At 50.7% G+C, this 20350-nt stretch overlaps 2 protein-coding genes across 2 annotated transcripts in view; both read right to left on the bottom strand.

Annotated features, from left to right (window-relative positions):
• Positions 1-20350, bottom strand: part of CDH13 (cadherin 13) — a 1034759-nt gene that overhangs the window by 127115 nt on the left and 887294 nt on the right. The window lies entirely within an intron of this gene.
• On the bottom strand, positions 4308-9670 carry LOC130043727 (charged multivesicular body protein 1a-like). The gene is made up of 6 exons (XM_056136143.1): positions 9664-9670; positions 8803-8822; positions 7921-8028; positions 4860-5006; positions 4578-4700; positions 4308-4475 (listed from the first exon to the last, which is right to left on the bottom strand). The coding sequence occupies exons 1-6, from the start codon at positions 9668-9670 to the stop codon at positions 4308-4310; spliced, it is 573 nt and encodes a 190-aa protein (XP_055992118.1).

The following is a 20350-nucleotide window of genomic DNA, read 5'->3' as shown; positions in this document are numbered from 1 at the left end:
ATGTTAATTCTACCTGTCTCAGTATCAGAAAGTACTCAGCGCCAAATACTGCAGCATGTAGGGAACTCGCTCCACTACTGTCACTATGAGCATACAGAAACAGAATGACCCATGCCCTTCCCATGGTTCCTTTAAGTCTGTCTCTTCAGTCTGATCTTGAAGGTGGGGGTCGTCTCCCATTGTCTGGATGTGCCACTGGTCCACATAGAGCTGCCTCCAATGGGGGGAGGCAGCTTTTCCATGTGAACCATAGACTCAGGTTTTTACTCCATCCACCTTCCGGCAGTTGATGTAGTCAGGATCACAGTATAAGGGTCTCTCCACTGAGGTTTGCGGGTGGCTGTCTGGTGCCACCTGACCCAGACAAGATAATCCAATGCATACAGATGAGGAGTTACTCGTTCCCCTTCACTCTGGTGGGGCGGTGTTCTCCAAGCCCCACATGGAGCTGAGCCTTGGTACCTGTAGGGCCAGTAATGACTGGAGAAGAGAGAGATCCTACATTCTGGCCTACACTTCCTCTCCCAAGGCTAAGTTGGAGTAGTGGCAGTTGACCCAAAAGAATTTCAAAGGGATCAGAGTTCCCCTGTAAAGGGAGTTTGCACTTTCTACAGGACAATTGCAAGGAATTTCTACGTATATCATATTCCCCTGGAGATCTCACCACCTTAAGTCTTTACGGGGAAAATGGTCTAAGTTCCACTCTCTGGAGCTGCTTCCTGCTGACACAGGGGCGCTGACCCTGCCTGCACAGGGGCGAGGTCTCAAGCTACCTTAGTTTTGAATGGGCCCCTGACGATGACTGGGTTGGGCTCTTGGAATTGTCAGCATCTGAAGGAACAGATCAGACAGATAGACTGAGGAATATTGATTAGACCCTGGAGGTGTAGAAAGCCCTCTCTGACTTACCGAGGGCAAAAAGATTTGCTGTTTCAGAGAGCACAAAAATTAACACTACAGAAACCAAAGCAGCATAACGGCACACCTGGTCTTTTCATAAAAATGAAAAGTCATCACTCCCTCACCCATGGATTTGGTTGAAAGAAAATGACTTCCTGTGTCCAGGTCTTTCCAGTTTACACAGAAACACCAAGTCACCTCTCTGACTTTTTCAGTACAGATCAGAAAAACTTCTGCCCATCCACTGAAGCTATCAATAAGAACCAATAGATTCTTACCCCTTACACATTTGAGCATTTGATCCTTTACATGAAGTCAAGCTGCCAGTCCTCCCCTGGATAGATCCCTGATACTGAACTGATGGTGGTAGGAGGGGAGACTCAAGATTTCCACTAGGTTTATTAATGGCACAGAAAGCACAGTTCTGAGTGACTGCATTGGTCCAGGGGTTAGCAATTTTCGTTGTTTGGTAGCCCATCCATCATCTTTCCTTTGGAGGCGTTGCTCCACTGTCCATTCTCCCTCTTCTGCAGAGTGTTCTGGCTTAAGGGAAATATTCTCTAAATGGGGTATTAATTTCATGATGGAACAGGAATCAAGAGTTGTTGGGAACAAAATCTCTGTTCTCTCCAAATGACTGTATGTATTAACTAAGACTGAATACTTAGAACCAGTTTAGATGTCCACTCTCAGTTCTTTAGGCAATTGACAGGCTGGGGTAAGCCACTGATCCTGCACTTTGAGCTGAGGTGCCCCCGGTAGAGCTCTGGCTTCCGCTTTTCTGGCCAGACTGGTGACAGCATGCACATCACCGAAGGCATGAGGGTCCCGGGGCTGAGATCTCCAAGCCTACTCGGATTGGGACTGGGCCTTCTCCACCTAGACCCTCCATCTTCCAGTTGGTAGCCGTCACACCCACCTGCTGCTGCCAGCGCCAGGTTGGTCCCATCAGTGGCCAAGACGCAGAGATTATAAAACCCAGCTTCTGGAAGCATTCGCGGCCGCGCAACATCTTATTATCTTATTTTTCCTTTGGAGAACCTGGCAGGCTACCAAAAGTATCCTGCCTGCACGGCAGAGTCTGGCAAACTTCCCATGTCGTACTCAATATGCCAAATACCAATAACAATGATGGATCTCATTCTCCTAATCCTGAAAGAGCACTGAAATGGCTCTTTTAAAATCTCAGGGCTAGGAAAAAGAGATGTTACTGTGCCTGCTCGAGGAAATTGATGAACAACAGGATGATCGTGATCGTGATCTGAACCCCATCAAATGTGGTGTGTTAATTATGGAGAATGGGTAGGGAGTGTTTTATGATGTGTTGCACAGCCACAAAAGCGGCCACACAGTCCAGGAATATGTTTACTCATATGTGAGGCTCAGACCAAGTGCACGGGGAGCAGCCTTGAACATGGCAGTGGTTGGGTTGTGGAGGTTTTCTGCTGCTGGGGCTGGGTCCTTTCGGGGTGGGGAGGGCTCTCACCCGCCCCCCTCTGGGGTGCTCTGTGTGAAACAGCCTGGCGTGGAATCTGGCAGCATGGTTATGGGGGCTTCACTGTTATGCCCCCTTTCCAGAGAAGCAGCCTTGGGATCTGGACATTGACTGATGACGAGATTATCTGGCAACCCCAGGAGGTGGCTTATGGGTGTGACCCCTGGGTGGCTGGAGACTGGGGAGAGCGGGTAGAGGATCTCTGCTCCTGATCCCGTTGAGCCCAGAGCCCATACATATCACCCCAATCACACATCTGCACATGAACACACTTTAAACATGCACTCACACACGCACACACACACACACACACACACACTGTGTCATACTGGTTCCCCACATGAGCAGATCCACACAAGGATGGAGATAAGAGTCTTGGCTCACACACCTGGCCCGCCTAGTCCTCCTGAGGGCCGGGATCAGCATGACCCCCTCAGGGACAGTCACCTCGGGCATTTCTGTTGTCTGGATTTTGGAGTCACACCCGTCAGTGCTCAGGGGTTGCTTTTGACTCTGCACTCAGGATTTAATTCCTGGCAGTGCTCGGGATACCATAGGCGATGCTGGGAATAAAACTGGGGTTGCTGTGGGTAGAGCCAGCACCCTACGTGCTGTCCTACAGTTCTGGTATTAATTAGCTCCATCCTCAGCTTCATTTCTACACAATCTTTTTGTTGTTGTTGTTGTTGTTGTTGTTGTTGTTTTTTGGGGGGCCAGAACTGGCAATGCTCAGGGCTTCCTTCAGGCTCTGCACTCAGGAATCACTCCTATCAGTGCTCAGGGGATCAGAGGGGATACAGGGGACATAAAGCAGGTTGGCCACGTGCAAGGCAAACGCCCTCCCTGCTATACTATTGCTCTAGCCGGTCACCTCAGTCTTCCCACAGCCTCCTTTGGTGGCTGGCAGGGCCCCCCACTGTGCTGTGCTGGTAGCGCCTCTGACTTTATGACTGGGCTTCCTTGAGACTGGCATCGGTCTGAACGAACTGGGGTGCACACGCAGGTCATGCAGGGAAGGGTCCCAGATTGGACACATACAGGTCCTATGGGTGGGGATCCAGGTTTATACACACATAAGTCATAGGGGTGTGGATCCTGGACTATGTACACACACACACACACACACACACACACAGGTCGTACTGTGCTGGTCCTGTTATGTGCACAGGTTGTGAGTGTGGAAGCAGATGTGCCAGGATGACCCAGAAGTGGTGCCCACTGGCAGAGTGTAGGAGGGTCGTCAGGTGAGTGTCCTGCAAAAGTTCTGGTGAGTACACAGGAGCACACAGTGGAAGTGCTGCCACCAGACCCCAGCCAGTGGCACAGAGGGCAGGAAGCACTGTCCAGAGGATCACAGTCTTGGGCACAGGAGCTGTGCCACTGAACATGGAAACCCATTTGAATGCTCCTGCGATTCGGACTGTGGCTTGAGAATGTCTCTCCACTCGTACCCCCAACTCCCGTCCCCAAGACAAAGAAGCAAAGACGAGCAGGTCCTCAGGAACATTCTGTTTACTTTTCCTGACATGGGAATTACCCAGAGAAGTCAGAAGTTTGTGTAGTCACAGAGACAGGTGCCCAATGCAGGCACACAGCAGGGCTCCAGGCTGGCAGGTGGGCGAAGAACAGCCAGGCCATGGTCAGCAGAAAGGCGGGGCGGCTGCCTCCTCCCCTCCAGGTGGACAGTGGCCTAGTTCTTCAGGGAGGCCAGCCTGCAGTGTACCACAGAGTCCCTCAGGAGAAGGCTGGACCGATACCACCCTAGTCACGTGCTGGCCGGGACTGAAACAGCCACTCTCCCCTCCACCGCGCCCCCCAGGGCAGAGGTGCAGTATAGACGGACAGCACGTGAGCAGCCTGCAGGACCCCCTTTGCCCCGGCAGCTGACCCTGCACATGGGCCTCCCTCACAGCTAGTTCTGCCCGATTCCCTTGGAGCTCTCGCCCACGGGAGAGGGAACCTTGGACAGCTGGCTCAGCTGGTCACGGTCCTCCTCACGTTTGATCTCCTCAGTGATCTCCTGAAGGAACCTGTCCACTCGCTCCTGGCGTGTTGCCGAGCTCGTCGAGTCTTCCATCACCTGTGCAAGCCACGGGCTGAGCAGCTGTGCCCAGGTCTCCGGGGGACTCTGGGCCCCTCCCCTCCCCTCTTCCTGGCCCCACAAGGTGTGCAGTGGTCATACCGAAGCGTCCAGGTTCTCCACCAGCTGTTCAAACTTGTTAATTGCCGCAGAGATTTTCTTCACACCCTTGGCAGTCACAACTTTCTCCAAGCCTATGGTCAAATCTTGCATATTCTGGGACACCTGCAAAGATCCTCAGTGATGCCTGAGGGCTGGACTTTCCCCAGGCAGAGTCAAACTCCACGAACGGAAAAAGGCATCCCTGGCAAGCTCTGGGTCCTGAATCAGCAGGAACACAACACTCCAGCCAAAAGTCTCGCTGACTCCACAATGGACACTCACCTCCTTCACCATCAAACCTGTTTGCACTTTGGAGGCCAGAGTGTACACCCAGGATGCCATGCGGACCCATTTCAACCATTCTTTCTTCATGGAGATGGCAATCTCAGCATACATTCGCGCAAACTCACCATTCTTCTTCTTCAGGGCCTGGGAGAGGGAGGGGCAGTAGGGAGGGCAGCCAAGGTCCTGGTCGGGTGAAACCTGCCTGGGTGCTGTCTGCTAGTGAGAGTCCAGCTGCCCTCCCACTGACTCCAGTTTTACAAACACGGCCAGCCCCAAGCCTGCACCCAGAGCCCAGGCCACAGGGGGATCAGACAGGAAATCCTGGTGGCCTCAAATAAGGCACCACGCCTCAAGTTCTGGGTTTTGTCTGTTTTGTTTTCTGGGCCGCAATAGTACCAAAGAGTTCCAAGTTGGTGGTCAGTCTGGGAGTTCTCAGATGGCAACATGGGAAGATGCCATTGTTGACAACATTGACGAGGAATACGATCGACTGGTTCAGCACCTCCATGAATGTGCGAGGAACGCCAAGAGAGAGATAGCCACAAAAAATCGCCTATCTTCGAAAACTCTTGAGTTAATTCGCCAGCGTGGTTTGGCGCATGCCTCAGGCAACTGCAAGCTAACGTCTGAGCTCGCAAAGCAGTGCAGAGATGCGATCAAGGAAGACCTCAAAGAGAGAAGAGCAGAAGTACTGGTAGATGCGGCAGAAGCCGGGAAAAGTATTTGTAACGCCCGCCTGTCCTTCGCCAACTATAAGACCAAGATGACTGCCCTCCGACGTCCTGATGGATCCATCACATCCTCCAGAACGGCAATGGAGAAGATTATCCATGACTTCTACTCAAATCTCTTCGACAGCCATGTCCACTTGCCGACATACCAAATTCCACAGGATGGATATGTCGTTCCCAACATTCTCCCCTCCAAAATCCGACACACCATTTCATCGGTAAAGAAACAAAGAACACCTGGCCGAGACAAGGTCAGACCTGAACACCTGAAGAACCTGCTGTCAGTACTCATCAATACACTGGCTCAGCTCTTCACTTGCTACCTGTCTGAATGCAAGGTTCCGTCCCAATGGAAAACCAGCAGGACCGTACTACTGTTCAAAAAGGGAGACATCCATGACATTGGCAACTATCGCCCGATCTGCCTATTGTCTGTCATCTACAAGTTGTTCACTCGAGTCATTAAATAGGATTGGCAGAACACTAGATGAAGGACAACCATGCGAGCAAGCCGGGTTCCGCAAAGGATTCAGCACCATCGACCATATCCACACGATAACCAAGATCATTGAGGTTTCTCGGGAGTTCAAGATGCTGCTCTGTTTAACGTTCATTGATTTAAAGAAGGCCTTTGATTCTGTTGAGACAGAAGCAGTCATTGAAGCCCTAGCCAATCAGGGCATTCAAGCCCAATACATCAGGATCCTCCGTGAGCTGTATTGCGGATTCACTACCAGGATCTCACCATTCTACAAAGAAGTGATCGTTGATGTCAAGAGAGTGGTGCGGCAGGGTGATATCATTTCACCAAAACTCTTCAGTGCCACCCTCGAGAACATCATGCGACGACTGGAATGGGAAGGAATGGGAGTGAAGATAGATGGTCGGCAACTACACCACCTCCGCTTTGCTGATGACATTGTTTTAATAACACCAAACATCAGCCAAGCGGCACAAATGCTGGCCGACTTTGACCGTGAGTGTGGAAAGGTAGGACTACAGCTGAATCTTATGAAGACAATGCTTATGAGAAACAGCCTTGTTCCTGATGCCCCATTCGCTCTCAATGGAACGACCATCTCCGAATGCAACAGCTATGTGTACCTAGGTCGAGAGGTCAACATGACAAATGACCTGGCACCCGAGCTGCGCAGGAGGAAGAGAGTGGCTTGGAACGCCTTCAAGAACGTCGAAGCAATAGCTAAGAGGACAAAGAACCTCCGGCTCCGGGCACATCTCTTTGATTCCACTGTTCTTCCTGCATTAACATATGCCTCAGAGACCTGGGCCCTACACAAACAAGATGAGAACGCTATTCAGGTCTCCCAAAGAAGAATAGAAAGAGCTATGCTTGGAATATCACGTTTCACTCAAATGAGAGAGAGAATCCGGAGTTCTGACATCCGTCGACGATAAAGAATCAGGGACGCTGTCTCATATGCCAAGGTGTCGAAAATCAGATGGGCTGGTCACATAATGAGATTTAAAGACGACCGCTGGACTAGAGCTGTTACCGACTGGATTCCACGGGATGTCAAAAGACCGCGTGGCCGCCCACCTTCCAGATGGTCAGACTTCTTTGTCAAGATCATGAACAATCGGTTTGAGGCCCTTCATGTTCCCGGAGCGAACAGATGCCATTGGGCTACACTAGGACGTGACAGGGACAAATGTAGACGTTACTGGCGCCCGCTCGAGCAAATCGATGACTAACGGGAAGTTAAGTGATTAAGTGATTAAGTTTTCTGGGCCATATCAGGCAGTGCTCAGAGAGGACCCCTGGTGGGGCTTGGGAGACCACATCAGCCCCGAAATGCCCAAAGGCAAGCGCCTACCCCTGTCCCATCTCTCTGGAGCTCCTGGGCAGCCCCATCACTCCACGGAGCCACACCTGGGACCCAGTGGACAGGCTCTACCCATTGCATTTGGAGATGGCACAGGGTCACCCTGAGCCCCCGGTCTGTTCTGTCCCCTAGTGAAGCTGAGGCATCAGTCAGGTGACCACAGCCTGGAGGATCCATCTCTGGCCTCCACCCAGAGTGGATCCTCAGGCACTGTGGTGAAGGGAAGAAAGGGATGGATGGCTTAGTGGGCATCCCGCCGGCACAGAACAAAGAAACACAGGAATGGCAGTTGAGCCCTGGAGAGCCTTGGAAGGTCCAGCACATGGGCAGGGTCAGTGTCCCAGAGCCAAACCCCAGGGAGTGTGGGACAAGCATGCAGGGCCTGTCCTAACAGCAGTCACGCCCCCAGGATGGGCAGGACACCAACCCAGGGCCTGTCTCCCAGCAGCCACGTCCCATGGCAGGGCGAGAGCAGCAGCTCACCGGATCAGCTTTGGCTTTTTCAGCCTTGAAGTCATTCTCTGCCTTCTCGGCCAGCTTTTCTAGCTCTTCCTTTATCTCGGCCAGCTGTTGTAGCTGCTCCACGGTGTACTGAGAAGAGGCAGCAGATGAGGCGTGCAGAGCCACCCGCCCTGCCTCCCCAGCCCAAGTAGATGCGGTGGAACTGTCAGGGCCAAGCCACTGGCCAAGAAGGGTTTTCTATTGTGTCTGTCCTTTCCCAGACACCTGCCCAGAACCCTCCCATGGGAAAAGGTCACCTAGTGATCACTTAGGCTGCTGGTGAGACACTTGGAGGGGATCTGCACTGGGATTGGGGTCCCAGGGGTGCTTGGATACCTGTTCCCTCTCCAGCAGCTGCCCCCAAAGGTGGGAGGAGCACTCCAGGGACAACTCCCCCACCCCCCACACACATACACTAGGGAGGTGCGCTGAGCTGCCAATAAATTGTTCTATGATTTTAATCTTTTGGTTTTCGGGTCACAGTGCTAAGGGATTCATCCTGGCAGGCTTGGGAGACCATATAGGGTGATGGGGATCAAACCTGGGTTGGCCACCTGCAAAGTAAAGGCCCTACTTGCTGGACTATCACTCGAATCTTATTTTTTAGGGGCCTCACTGTCAGTGCTCGAGGTTGAGCTTACTCAGCAACCCCTGGCAAGCACAGCAGGCCTGACAGAGGCCCATTGGTCCAGAAGGGGCCTGGCTAGTACCAGGTTGTCCCTTCCAGTGACATGTATGTTCTCCCCACAGCTGAGTGACCATCGGGGCTCAGCAGACAAGGAAAGCCTAGCAGGCAGCAGAAGCCTGACAGCACCATCCCCCATGGCAGCAGCAGGGCTGGGTAGGACCAACTGGGGGACATACCTTCAGTTGGAACGGGTGGTCTACAAAGAGAGAGAAGGTGAGTCAGGAAGTGTGAGTGCAGCTGGATGCCTGTGCAGAACCTCTGAGGACAGGCTCTCAGAGCTGCAGCTTCTGCCCTCCGGGAGGCCCTTCACTCCCTTGCTGGGTCAGGAAGATGCACTCTGGCTCCCAGGAACCGCCGTATCCTTGAAGCCCACTTCTCACATGCCAGGGGATGACTGCTGACCATCAGAGGTCAATATTCAGGCCACCATAGTCTCAGTGAGCACTGCCCTGTCCATGTGAGCTATGGCCCAGCTACTCCTAGACTCCCCTCCCAGCGGCCGACATGGGCAGAGCGCATGTCAGTGACTGCGATGCCCGAGTACGACCGTGCAGGGGCCCCAGAAAACCATGGGTCTGGTGGACCGTGACACGCAGGGTGTGGCCCACAAAGAACCACAGGAACGGGAGCGGCCGGCTCTGCTCCGAAAGTCTGGCCAGCAGCCATGGCCGACCTCGCTGCTCGCGGAGACGCCCCAGCTGACCCGCCTGCAGGTGGGCGCTGCCCAGGATGACCGCGGGGAGGGCGGTGCAGGGAGCCCTTGCCTGGCGACTGGGGTGAGGGTCCTGATGGCCAGGAGGGGAAACGGAAACCCCGAGGCAGGGCCGCGTAGCGGGCAGGGCAGGTCACTGGGCATGGCACAGATCAGAGGACAGGGCAGGTCAGTGGACAGGGCAGAGCAACGGACAGGGTACCGAGGAGTGGGCAGGGCACAACTGCCGGGTTCGGTCAGCACCAGGTGGCCAGAGCCAGGGCACTCTTGGGGGTCAGACAGTTTGGGACAAGGCCTGGGGCGGGGGGCTGGCCACAACTCTTACCGTCCATGGTCAGCGGGCTGCGGGCGGCAGACATTTCCGGGCGGCGGGCAGTGAGCAGCGGACAGTGAGCAGCGGACAGTCCGGGGCAGAGGACGGCGGGGAGGCCTGGGGTGGGGGTCGGGCTGTGGCCTTTTACCGTCTATGGCCGGGGGTCTGCGGGGGGCGGGCTGGCCGGTGTCGTGCTTGGCTGCTCTCTAGTATGGAAGGCACGTCACGTCGCCATGGAGACACATCTGTGAGTCTGGGATGGAGCAAGCCCAAGACCAGGCTGGTGTGGCCCAGGCCTCCCGCAGAGCCTGGCCAGTCGCAGTTTGTCCCCCTGGAGAGCAGAGGCCTGGCCACGAGTGTCCAGGTCGGGGCCCCTACTCCCGACACAGGAGTTCCAGCTCCGTGGCTGCCATGGGATCCCCACCATCGAGAGAAGGCAGTGCCCAGCGGAGTGCCCCTGGGGACCGTGTCCGGCCAGTTCACAAAGCTGGAAGGGGCCAAGAGCGAGCTGGCTCATGAAGGCTGGGGGTCCTGTCCACTGTCCAAGCTGCCGGCCATGGCCTCAGGAGCAAGAGGGAGTGGGCGTCCCTGGAACCAGTTGGAGATAGGATCCCCGTGCAGGGGCCGAGGGACTCCGGAGACGGGGAGGGCTGAGTCCACAGTGTTACCGGCCCAGAGCTGTAGAGACCTGTTAGGAGGAGGGTGAGGGGCAGCCCAGACCCTCAGCACACAGGCTCCAAGCTGCCTGGGGAAGGGAGTGCGTGCTGAGCAGTTCCCAGGGTCCTCGGGGTCAGACCTTGGCCTCCGTGTGGCTGGTGATGGGCACCCTTTCCTCAGCTCTTGCCGGTTAAAAAAAAAACAAAAACAAGAAGAAGTCTATATTTAATGTTAAAAGTTTTGAATACCTTTTGAATTGAGCATATCCAGAAAACAAAATATGTATTTGTGGTAAAAGGGGAATTAAAGTTTAAAGTATTCTGGCAGAAGAATTTTATTTCAAAAATGAGAGGGTCTGGAACGATAGCACAGCAGGTAGGGCGTTTGCCTTGCACGCGGCCCACCCGGGTTCGATTCCCAGCATCCCATGTGGTCCCCCGAGCACCGCCAGGAGTAATTCCTGTGTGCATGAGCTAGGAGTAACCCCTGTGCATTGCAGGGTATGAGCCAAAAAGCAGGGGAAAAAATCACCAAAAATGAAAGGAAAAGGGAGATAAAATCGAAAACTAGAAGGAATATTTGTCCTTCATACTGGGCTGGAGCGATAGCACAGTGGTAGGGCATTTGCCTTGCACGCAGCCATCATGGCCGACCCGAGTTCGATTCTTCCGCCCCTCTCGGAGAGCCCGGCAAGCTACCGAGAGTATCTCGCCCGCACGCCAGAGCCTGGCAAGCTCCCCGTGACGTATTTGATATGCCAAACACAGTAACAACAAAGTCTCCAATGGAGACGTTACTGGGCCCGCTCGTGCAAATCGATGATCAACGGAAGGGCCTTTACCTTTACCTTACTAAGGTGTGGGAAGCTGGCCCTTTAACTGACCAAGGGCGTACGTCCTGTGCTATGTATGGTTATCTTGGCCTATGTGACCCTGAACAAGCGGGTCCTGACTAGCGCAAATCTGGTACTGCGTCTGCTCTAACCGCAGCCTATGAGCTATGTATGGTTGTCTAAAAGAAAACATTTGTCACAGCTAGCCCAAGAATAAGAAGTAACTGACATAGACTAATCAAGCACATGGAACATGTAGGTTTTGTAACTCTCCTAACAATATATGATATGACCTAGTGATGTAATTGCCTTCTGTGATGTAAGCACAGTTTCCTGCATTGCAAAGTATATAATACCCCTGCTTCCCTGAATAAAGTCCTGTCCTGTCTCTTTATCTCTGTTTCTAAACTGTACTCTGTCTCTTGTGTCTTGTGTCTTCATTCGGTTGGTCCCTCCTTGCACCTACGGATCCTAGGGCCACCTCCACGGGCCGGAGAGTGGTCTGGCGGCCTCCCCCCCTGCAACTGGCGCCCAACGTGGGGCAGTGTCTGGGAGACGACTGCCGAACTCCCCTTCCGGAAGCGGTGGCCACAGGGACGCACGGAAAGGTAAGTGCACGCCTAATCTGGAAGTCCCTGTCTCGTGATTGAGGACGAGTAGGGCAGCATTAAGGGGAGAATTGAGTGTTCAGTCTCATAGAAGGTGTATGAGACGATCACTGGGTTGGATAAGGCTCCCCCACGCTCCCCTTTGTCGTGTCCTCTGTGGAATGTGTGTGTGAGTGAGTGAGCAGTCAGAGGCATCCTCGCCTCTGATTCGAGTCTGTGGTTCCACGGCTGGGGTACCCTTAAGGTCCCTGAAAGGCTACGGAATCCGAATGGGCTGTCTGCGATTCCATGGGAAACATATGGTCTATGGTGGTGCTGACTTAGACGTTGGCCGCAAGTCACCTTTGGCTGATCCACTACGGCTAAGTTTCCCACTGGCCAGACAAGCACCTGAGTGGGCCCCTTTGTTGGGCCTCCCCCGTGTCTTGCGTCTCTTTCCCCCCGGGTATTCGCATGGGGGTTAGCCTTCCAGTGACCCATCTCCTGTCTCGTCTCTATTCATGTTTTTTCTTTTCTGCCTTCTAGTCCTCCTGTCTGTGTCACAATTGAGTGTTCAGTCTCATATGAGGTATATGAGACGGTCACTGGGTTGGATAAGGCTCCCCTGTGCTCCTTTGTCGTGTCCTCTGTGGAATGTGTGTGTGAGTGAGTGAGCGGTCAGAGGCATCCTCGCCTCTGATTCGAGTCTGTGGTTCCACGGCTGGGGTACCCTTAAGGTCCCTGAAAGGCTACGGAATCCGAGTGGGCTGTCTGCGATTCCATGGGAAACATATGGTCTATGGTGGTGCTGACTTAGACGTCGGCCGTAAGTCACTTTTGGCTGATCCACTACGGCTAAGTTTCCCACTGGCCAGACAAGCACCTGAGTAGGCCCCTTTGTCGGGCCTCCCCCGTAACTCGCGTCTGTTTCTCCCAGATATTCACGCAGGTATTCACAGCCTTCCAGTGACCCATCTATGTCGCGTCTTCTTTCTCTTTCATGTGAGTGTCCTTCTCTTTCTTTTCTTCTCCTCTGTAGTTTTCTCTTTTTCCCTCTTTTGTTCACTCTTGTCCCTTGGTCTGCCTTCAGTAGTCATGGGGCAGACCCTGACTAAGAGGGAATTATTTAAGACTTCCCTTAAACATCACAGGAGTCAAGGTAAAGAAAAAGGACCTTGTCGATTTCTTTCTTCTTGAAAATGTGTGTATAAGAAACGCTGGGGCTGTGTGGGAGACTGTAAAATCCCCGCCCTGACCTTTTCCTTTTGGAACCTTATCAATGAATGCTGGGGCCGTGTGGAAGAAAATCCCAGTCCTGGCCTTTTCCTACTGGCAATAAGACTTAGAGACCTTCTTAAAGGGCTACCACCCCTCTGCTCCACAGTCCCGTGGCCCTTCTCAGCCTCCCTCTATCCCCTCCCTCCCATCAGCCCAAATTTGTTTTGGGTGGCCTGGTTATTGGGCCAAAATTTCTCCCTCTCACTTTCTCAGTCACTTTCTTCGCTCTTTAACTCCGTTTCCCTTTCCCGGCGGTTCCTCCCTGCGGGCATGGGTCGAGCACTTAAAAGCCACTAGGGCGCTCACCGCTAGAAGTCTCCCGTGACAGGATGAGGGGGTCACAGCCGCGATTCCCAGAATAAAATCGCGTCCCCCGCAGAAGAAAAAACTGTGCATCGTTAGGTACTCGTCAGTTAAGCACATCCACGTCCCCACATTTGAAAACGCCGCCTTTCTCTCTCCCTCTCCCTCTCCCTCCTTTCTTACTACCAGACAGTGGGAAGTTCGCTTATAATAAAAAAAAATTAATTAAAAAAATAAAATAACTTGGGCCCGTGTGGGGGAGTGCCTGAATAAAGCACTGCTAATTAGCAACTTGATGTGCCCCTCCGCTAGTAACTCTCCCCTTATGAGCCTCCACAGGAATGCAGGTGCCCTGAGTTGTAAATCACAGGGAGCTTGGTAGACATGGAAGATAAACCAGATGTCTGAGTTATGAGATACCCACTAGTCACAATGCCCATGATTTGGAGGACATATTCTCTGGGACATATTCATCTGATCTGGAAAACCTGGCGCCAGGAGAAGACTTGGAAGAACTAAAAACCCTCTGGAGTTGAAAATCACGTGCAAGCCCTTTGGGCAAGTTTGGGAATCCCAGTGTGACTGGTGAGTGTGGTGCGCACCAGTGTGAGAGGAGGACCGGTCCGAGCGAGTGTAGGAGTGTGATCTGTGCGTGTGTCCTTAGTGTATGTATTGTCTTGTTATCTTTTTCCTAGTTCTGTTTATTAAGATTGTTTAACATAGGTCAAAAACGATCGACCCCCAAGGTTTTAATTCTTGATCACTTCTCTGAGATCCACAGGAAACCTCAGAATCTGGGCTTGAGGATCAAGAAAGGTAAGTTTGGCATTTATTGTTCATCAGAATGGCCTTCCTTTGGTGTGGATTGGCCCCATAAGGTTCTTTCTCACCAAACCTTGTGGCTCCAGTAAAAGAGGTAATCTGTGGAAAATCTGCTGTGAAGGTATGCTCCCTTGGAAATCTCTACGGGGCATGGGGAAGGAATGTGTTAACCTCTGTGTGAATGGTCTCTGCAAAGAGGCACCCCGCCTTTGTCTGTTTTGCGTCACCATCCATATGAAAAGGATGGGAGAAAAACCCACTAGTAAGAAAGACTCTGGGAAACTAAGTAAGTAAAAGTAAAGGCGCTCCCATTGATCATCGATTTGCTCGAGCGGGCCCAGTAACGTCTCCATTGGAGACTTTGTTGTTACTGTGTCTGGCATATTGAATGCTCTCGGTAGCTTGCTGCGCTCTCCGAGAGGGGCGGAGGAATCGAACTCGGGTCGGCCATGTTGGCTGCGTGCAAGGCAACCGCCCTACCGCTGTGCTAGCTAAGGCAGACCAATTTCCAGGCATGAGATCCTTCTCCCCACCCAGTCTCAGTCTTACTAGAAGATCAGCTAGAGGTCAATTGAAATGCTAATGAAGGCAGTTCAGATGTAAGGCAGAGAGAATTAAAGGGTAAAAGGCAGGTAAGAGGCCTGAGAAGAGCTGCAAGCCAGCAAAAAGTGATAAGCGGGGAAAGAGGCAGCAAGCTAAGAAAGGCAGAACTGTTTCTTTTTAAAAAGCAGAGTTTTTAAGGCCATGGCACTAGGTTCAGCGGGCACACAGCTGTGGGTCTGCCCCACTCCAGGCCTACCCAGGTGGAGACATCCAAATCCAATGAGCCTCTGAGTAAAGGCCAACTTACAAGGGGTTAGAGTCCCCCTGGGAGAAGCCAAAGTGATAGACCTGGAGAAAAGTTTTGCCAAGGAACCATCCTTTTTCATAGATTATTGCTTGCAATTAGAAAAACACCCTGGGAGCTTCCAACTAGGTAGTTTAGATAAAGAGTATCTTGTTGACCTCTGTAACACCATGTGTACTGAGTATAGTGGGGAAAGATAGCCAGTGAATGGCAGTTTGCATTACCAGATTATTTTGGAGTCAGATCTTTGCAGGTAACAAAAGAAATAGGAGTATCCAAGCAGCGGAGGCAGGAAAATGCACTATCTTATGATTAACTGTTTGACATCAGAAATGAAGAAGTGTGTCACTAGGCAGCCTATCCCCATATCTGAGAAGAATCTCCCGGCCTCAGAATTAACCTTGGCCAAAATATGGTAACATCTTTGTCATAGTTTATTTTGTCAGCTTATATCAACAAAAGCGTTTTCTTGACCCATTTTTAACAAGCAGGAGACTGGCTGGTCAGGCTGGGAAATGGGGAGCAGTGTTCCCAATGGGCCGATAAGATTTCTTCGCCCTGGGGACTGTCCCTTCGTTTCTCAGTCCATCAGTTTCTCCCTGTCATCTTTTGAAGGGTCAGATCGATCAATCAACTGCAGATGTGTGCACATGTACGTGTGGTGTTTTAGTCAGTTCATTGTCTGTCTGTCTGTCTGTCTGTCTGTCTGTCTGTCTGTCTGTCTCAAGTGTTAAAACCAGGCTGATATCAGAAGTAGAAATTCTAAAGAAGTCAGTGATATGCAACCCAGTGATTTAAGAAATGCAATTGTTTTTGGAACCTGTCAGACAAGGGTTAAACGAAGATTTCTTATCAGAAGGATGAGCCTACAGAGAAAGCAGAATTCTCAATCTAAATTTCTTGTTAGAAGAACATTAATGATTATATGATTATTAACAGTTGAAATCCTTTTGAACTTAAGAATCTATAATATCTAGAAGAGCTATGGAACTAGAGCCTGAAACTAAAGTGAAATAAAGTTCAGAGAATGCAAGACTTTATCTTACAAGCCTCAGCCAATTGTAATGAGGAATTTAGCTGTTTTATAAACAACAGAGGTACAGAAGGCGTCAAAATACACAAAGTTTTCTTATGGTTACATAAACACTGACAGTCCAAGTGTTATTTTCTATGATAATATCAAAGGTTTTTTTTTTCTGTGTCTGAAAGCATGTTTGTATTCTTGTGGAATTGTTAAAAGTATATGGTATAGAGAATTCATGATTTTAAATAACTAAGGTATAAGAACTATTGAAATTAAGCCAAAGAAGGTTTTATCATGTTTTATAAAAATTGATTGTTCATAGGTCTTATGTTGTTATGTTACTGTATATTTGCATTGGATTAGAATATTTGACCTAGAAAGTCCTGTGAGTTAAAATAACTGTGACACATGAAAACAGGTTCAAATGTAATGGTTTAGTTTAAACATGAGTTTCTAGAGTTATAAAATTGGTTGCAAAACTTGCCCTACCAGTGCTCTATCTGATCTCTGAGACTCCTGGTAACTAAAATTTCTAGAACTACTAACAGTTATAAAGTGGGTTAATCTCAGATATCAGCCTGTCCAGTGCTTGAAAGTACATGCTACTATTTTGATAACTTTATCTCATGCAAAGCCTTGTCACCAGGTATCAACCTGGCCCTGTTCTTTACAAAGCTTTGTACACAAGTGTGAAATATTAATGTTTCATAATAATCTATGAGTGCTTTAATCTTTCTATATTTGTGTTTTCCTGGAAATCAGAATTTTAAGATATCTTTTGGTTAATTTCTAATGTAAAGTGATCTTTTGTCCAGTGAATATACCTTGTAAGAGCTTTAATTGTGAGCATTTTAAAGGCCTTTTGAATATTTATGGAAGCACTGCAGAGTACAGTTTTGTCATGTTAAGATAAGGTCGGCACTTCCCAGGTGGTCCCCCGTATTTTGTACCACCCAACTTCCACCCTTTATGATTACTGATCCCCGCGCATGTTGCCTCACCCTGCCGATTCCCAGCGAGCCTGTTTCCGCCATTACCATCGCCACCCTGTTCACCCTTGGCCTTGCGGGCGCCGGTACAGGCATCGTCCCCTGGCTTCTCAGCACTCTGGACTAGCTACACTTCGTGCCACTGTGGATGCTAATTTAGAGAGCCTTGAACAATCCATCTCTCACCCCGAGCATTCGCCGACGTTTCTTTTGAAGGTTGCTCTTCAAAACCGCTGAGGACTGGACTTGCTCTTTATGAAAGAGGGGGGATTATGTGCTGCCTTGGGGGACGAGTGTTGCCGTTATGTGAACCACAGTGGAGTGATTAAAAACTCCATGCGAGAACTAAGGGAAGGTTTGGAGCAGAGACACAGGAAGCGTGAGTCCTCCATTGCAGGATGGGGGTCTCCATTCCCTGTTACCCTACCTATCACCCCTATTAGGACCGCTTACTGCTCTTTTATTATTTGCCACTATTGGCCCATGCATTTTTACTAGACTTACTGCTTTTGTTAGACAACAGATAGCTTCTCTATCTGCCAAACCCATACAAGTGCATTACCACCGTCTGGCAATGGAAGATGCTTCCCTGGATTATGCGGCCACAAAATCTGCTGCTGCAGAGGATGGTTCACGGGTCGTGGTTGGTTGGACCCAACCTTGAGTTGTTTATGGCCAGCTCTCCCGCCCCTCTCTGATCTGACACTCTGGGTACGAAAGAGTCGGACTTTCCCCTATTCCATTTTTGTTCAGCCGCTAGGTGTCTGGCAAAGCACTGCAAGGGAGCAAGGGAGGCCTCATGGCTGCTTCCGACTCCCTGTGGAGTACACTGGACCTGCATGGAGGTTTCCTCTGCCTAGCCTGGCCTTTTTCCGCAGCTCCTCTCTGCTAGTAGAGTGAGCAGGGGAAATAGGTTTTATTTACTTTCCTCCCCTCCGCAAAAGACAGGTCTTCTTGATATCCTGGAGGGGTCCAGTCAATGCTCCCCCTAGCTGGCATCTTCTATAATAAAGGAAGGGGGAGATGTGGGAAGCTGGCCCTTTAACTGACCAAGGGCCTACGTCCTGTGCTATGTATGGTTATCTTGGCCTATGTGACCCTGAACAAGCGGGTCCTGACTAGCGCAAATCTGGTACTGCGTCTGCTCTAACCGCAGCCTATGAGCTATGTATGGTTGTCTAAAAGAAAACATTTGTCACAGCTAGCCCAAGAATAAGAAGTAACTGACATTGACTAATCAAGCACATGGAACATGTAGGTTTTGTAACTCTCCTAACAATATATGATATGACCTAGTGATGTAATTGCCTTCTGTGATGTAAGCACAGTTTCCTGCGTTGCAAAGTATATAATACCCCTGCTTCCCTGAATAAAGTCCTGTCCTGTCCTGTCTCTTTATCTCTGTTTCTAAACTGTACTCTGTCTCTTGTGTCTTGTGTCTTCATTCGGTTGGTCCCTCCTTGCACCTACGGATCCTAGGGCCACCTCCACGGGCCGGAGAGTGGTCTGGCGGGGCCCCCCGCACTAAGGTACATGTAGACAATCTGAAATTTTGTTCCCTTTCTCTATATCATGTGATTTTCAAGGATCGTTTAAAATATAAGCCTAAATTGCATTTATGACTATTTGAGTTGTGTATTGAAAAGAAAATAAAAACTGAGGTTAGAGGCATTTAAAAAATTAAATAAATAAATACAAAATGCAGTCCACTCAAAGTGAAGAAGTGGACAGAGATGGAAGGGAAATGTGTGTGTATCAATTACTGCCTCATGTCATCGGCAACAGGGATGGAAAAAATGTTCTGTAAATGCTACCTTTACAGATTTAGGTGTGTTAACTGGTGAACAAAAAAGTATTGTTTTATTTATTTTTATTTTTTAATTTATTTTTTTCATTTTTTATTATTTTATTTATTAAATCACCATGAGAGCAGTTACAAAGGTTTTGGGTCTAAGTCTCGGTCATACACTGAAACACCCGTGCCTTCACCAGTGCTCATTCTCCACCACCAAAACCCCCAGTATACCCCCATCCTACACCCTCCCCCTACCTGTGGGGCAGATGATTTCCACATTACTCTCACTCTACTCTCTATCACATTCAATATTTTGACACCAGACCCATCATTGTTATTTGGGATTTTACCCCAACACTCAGATCTGCTGAAAAGGCAACAGTAGACAATTTGTGTTCTATTGCTGGTTATGAATAACATATGATGTCGTGTGGCTGCAGTAGGGCCATGTGATTTTGAAATTCCGAAATTTTAACCCTTAAATCTGGAGGGATTTCTGACAAAAGCCACTGGGTTTCTAGATTTGCTCCTGAGTCTCTGGGATCATGGCCATTGAGCAGCTTGATCAGGAGCCAGAGAGGCTGTTTGTTGGCGATGGCTTGGGGTCTCATTGGGGTGGGGAGACCAGGACCAGCTCCAACCCCATTCTGTGAGGCCCAACAAATTTTATCACTGTAGGCCCAGACCTGACTGTCCAATGGCCTCTGGAGGATGATGGCCACCGAGCCACAAAGGGGGAGCAGCAGAGGGACAACACCCTTTCCCCCCTGGGATGGCTGGCGACAGTAACCTACTGCAGGGTCCAGACGCATTTCTGCCAAAGGCCGCTGGGTTTTGAGATTTGCTCCTGAGTCTCTGGGATCATGGCCATTGAGCAGCTTGATCAGGAGCCAGAGAGGCTGTTCGTTGGCGATGACTTGGGGTCTCATTGGGGTGGGGAGGACAGGCCCGGCTCCCCCCCATCCTGTGAGGCCCAACGAGTTTCGTCACTGCGGGTCCAAGCCTGACTGTCCAATGGCCTCTGGAGGATGATGGCCACCGAGCCACCAAGGGGAGCAGGGGGAGGGACAACACCCTTTCCTCCCTGGGGTGGCCCGACGACAGTAATGTACTGTGGGGTTCGGATGCATTTCTGCCAAAAGCCACTGGGGTTCGAGATTTGTTTCTTAGTCTCTGGGATCATGGCCGTTAAGCAGCTTGATAAGGAGCCAGAGAGGCCATTCATGGGCGATGACTTGGGGTCTTGTTGGGGTGGGGAGGACAGGACCGTCTCCACCCCCATCCCATGAGCCCCTTCATGTCTTGTCACTGGGGGCCCAAACCTGATTGTCCAGTGGCCTCTGAAGGATGGCGGCCACTGGGCCGCCGGGGGTAACAGGTCAAGGCATGAAACCTATTCTCACCTGGGTTGGCCCAGCATCGGTAACCTACTGCAGGGACCGGACGCATTTCTGCCAAAAGCCACTGGGTTTCGAGATTTGTTTCTGAGTCTCTGGGATCATGGTCATTAAGCAGTTCAATCAGAACCAGATAGGCCATGCCTCCAATTATATAGCTGAACCAAA

The sequence above is a fragment of the Sorex fumeus genome, unplaced genomic scaffold (assembly GCF_029834395.1).
Source record: "Sorex fumeus unplaced genomic scaffold, SorFum_2.1 ptg000122l, whole genome shotgun sequence".
NCBI classification, from domain to species: domain Eukaryota; kingdom Metazoa; phylum Chordata; class Mammalia; order Eulipotyphla; family Soricidae; genus Sorex; species Sorex fumeus.
Note: the sequence above shows the minus strand (reverse complement) of the source record. Positions and strands in the feature narration are given on the sequence as shown.

Excerpts from the sequence above, each read along its gene's own strand:
- LOC130043727 (XM_056136143.1), bottom strand. Across the intron at positions 5,007-7,920 it reads AAAAAGCCAAAGCTGATCCG|GCCCTGAAGAAGAAGAATGG; the intron begins GTGAGCTGCTGC and ends TCCCTCTCCCAG. Across the intron at positions 4,476-4,577 it reads TGGAGAACCTGGACGCTTCG|GTGATGGAAGACTCGACGAG; the intron begins GTATGACCACTG and ends TGGCTTGCACAG.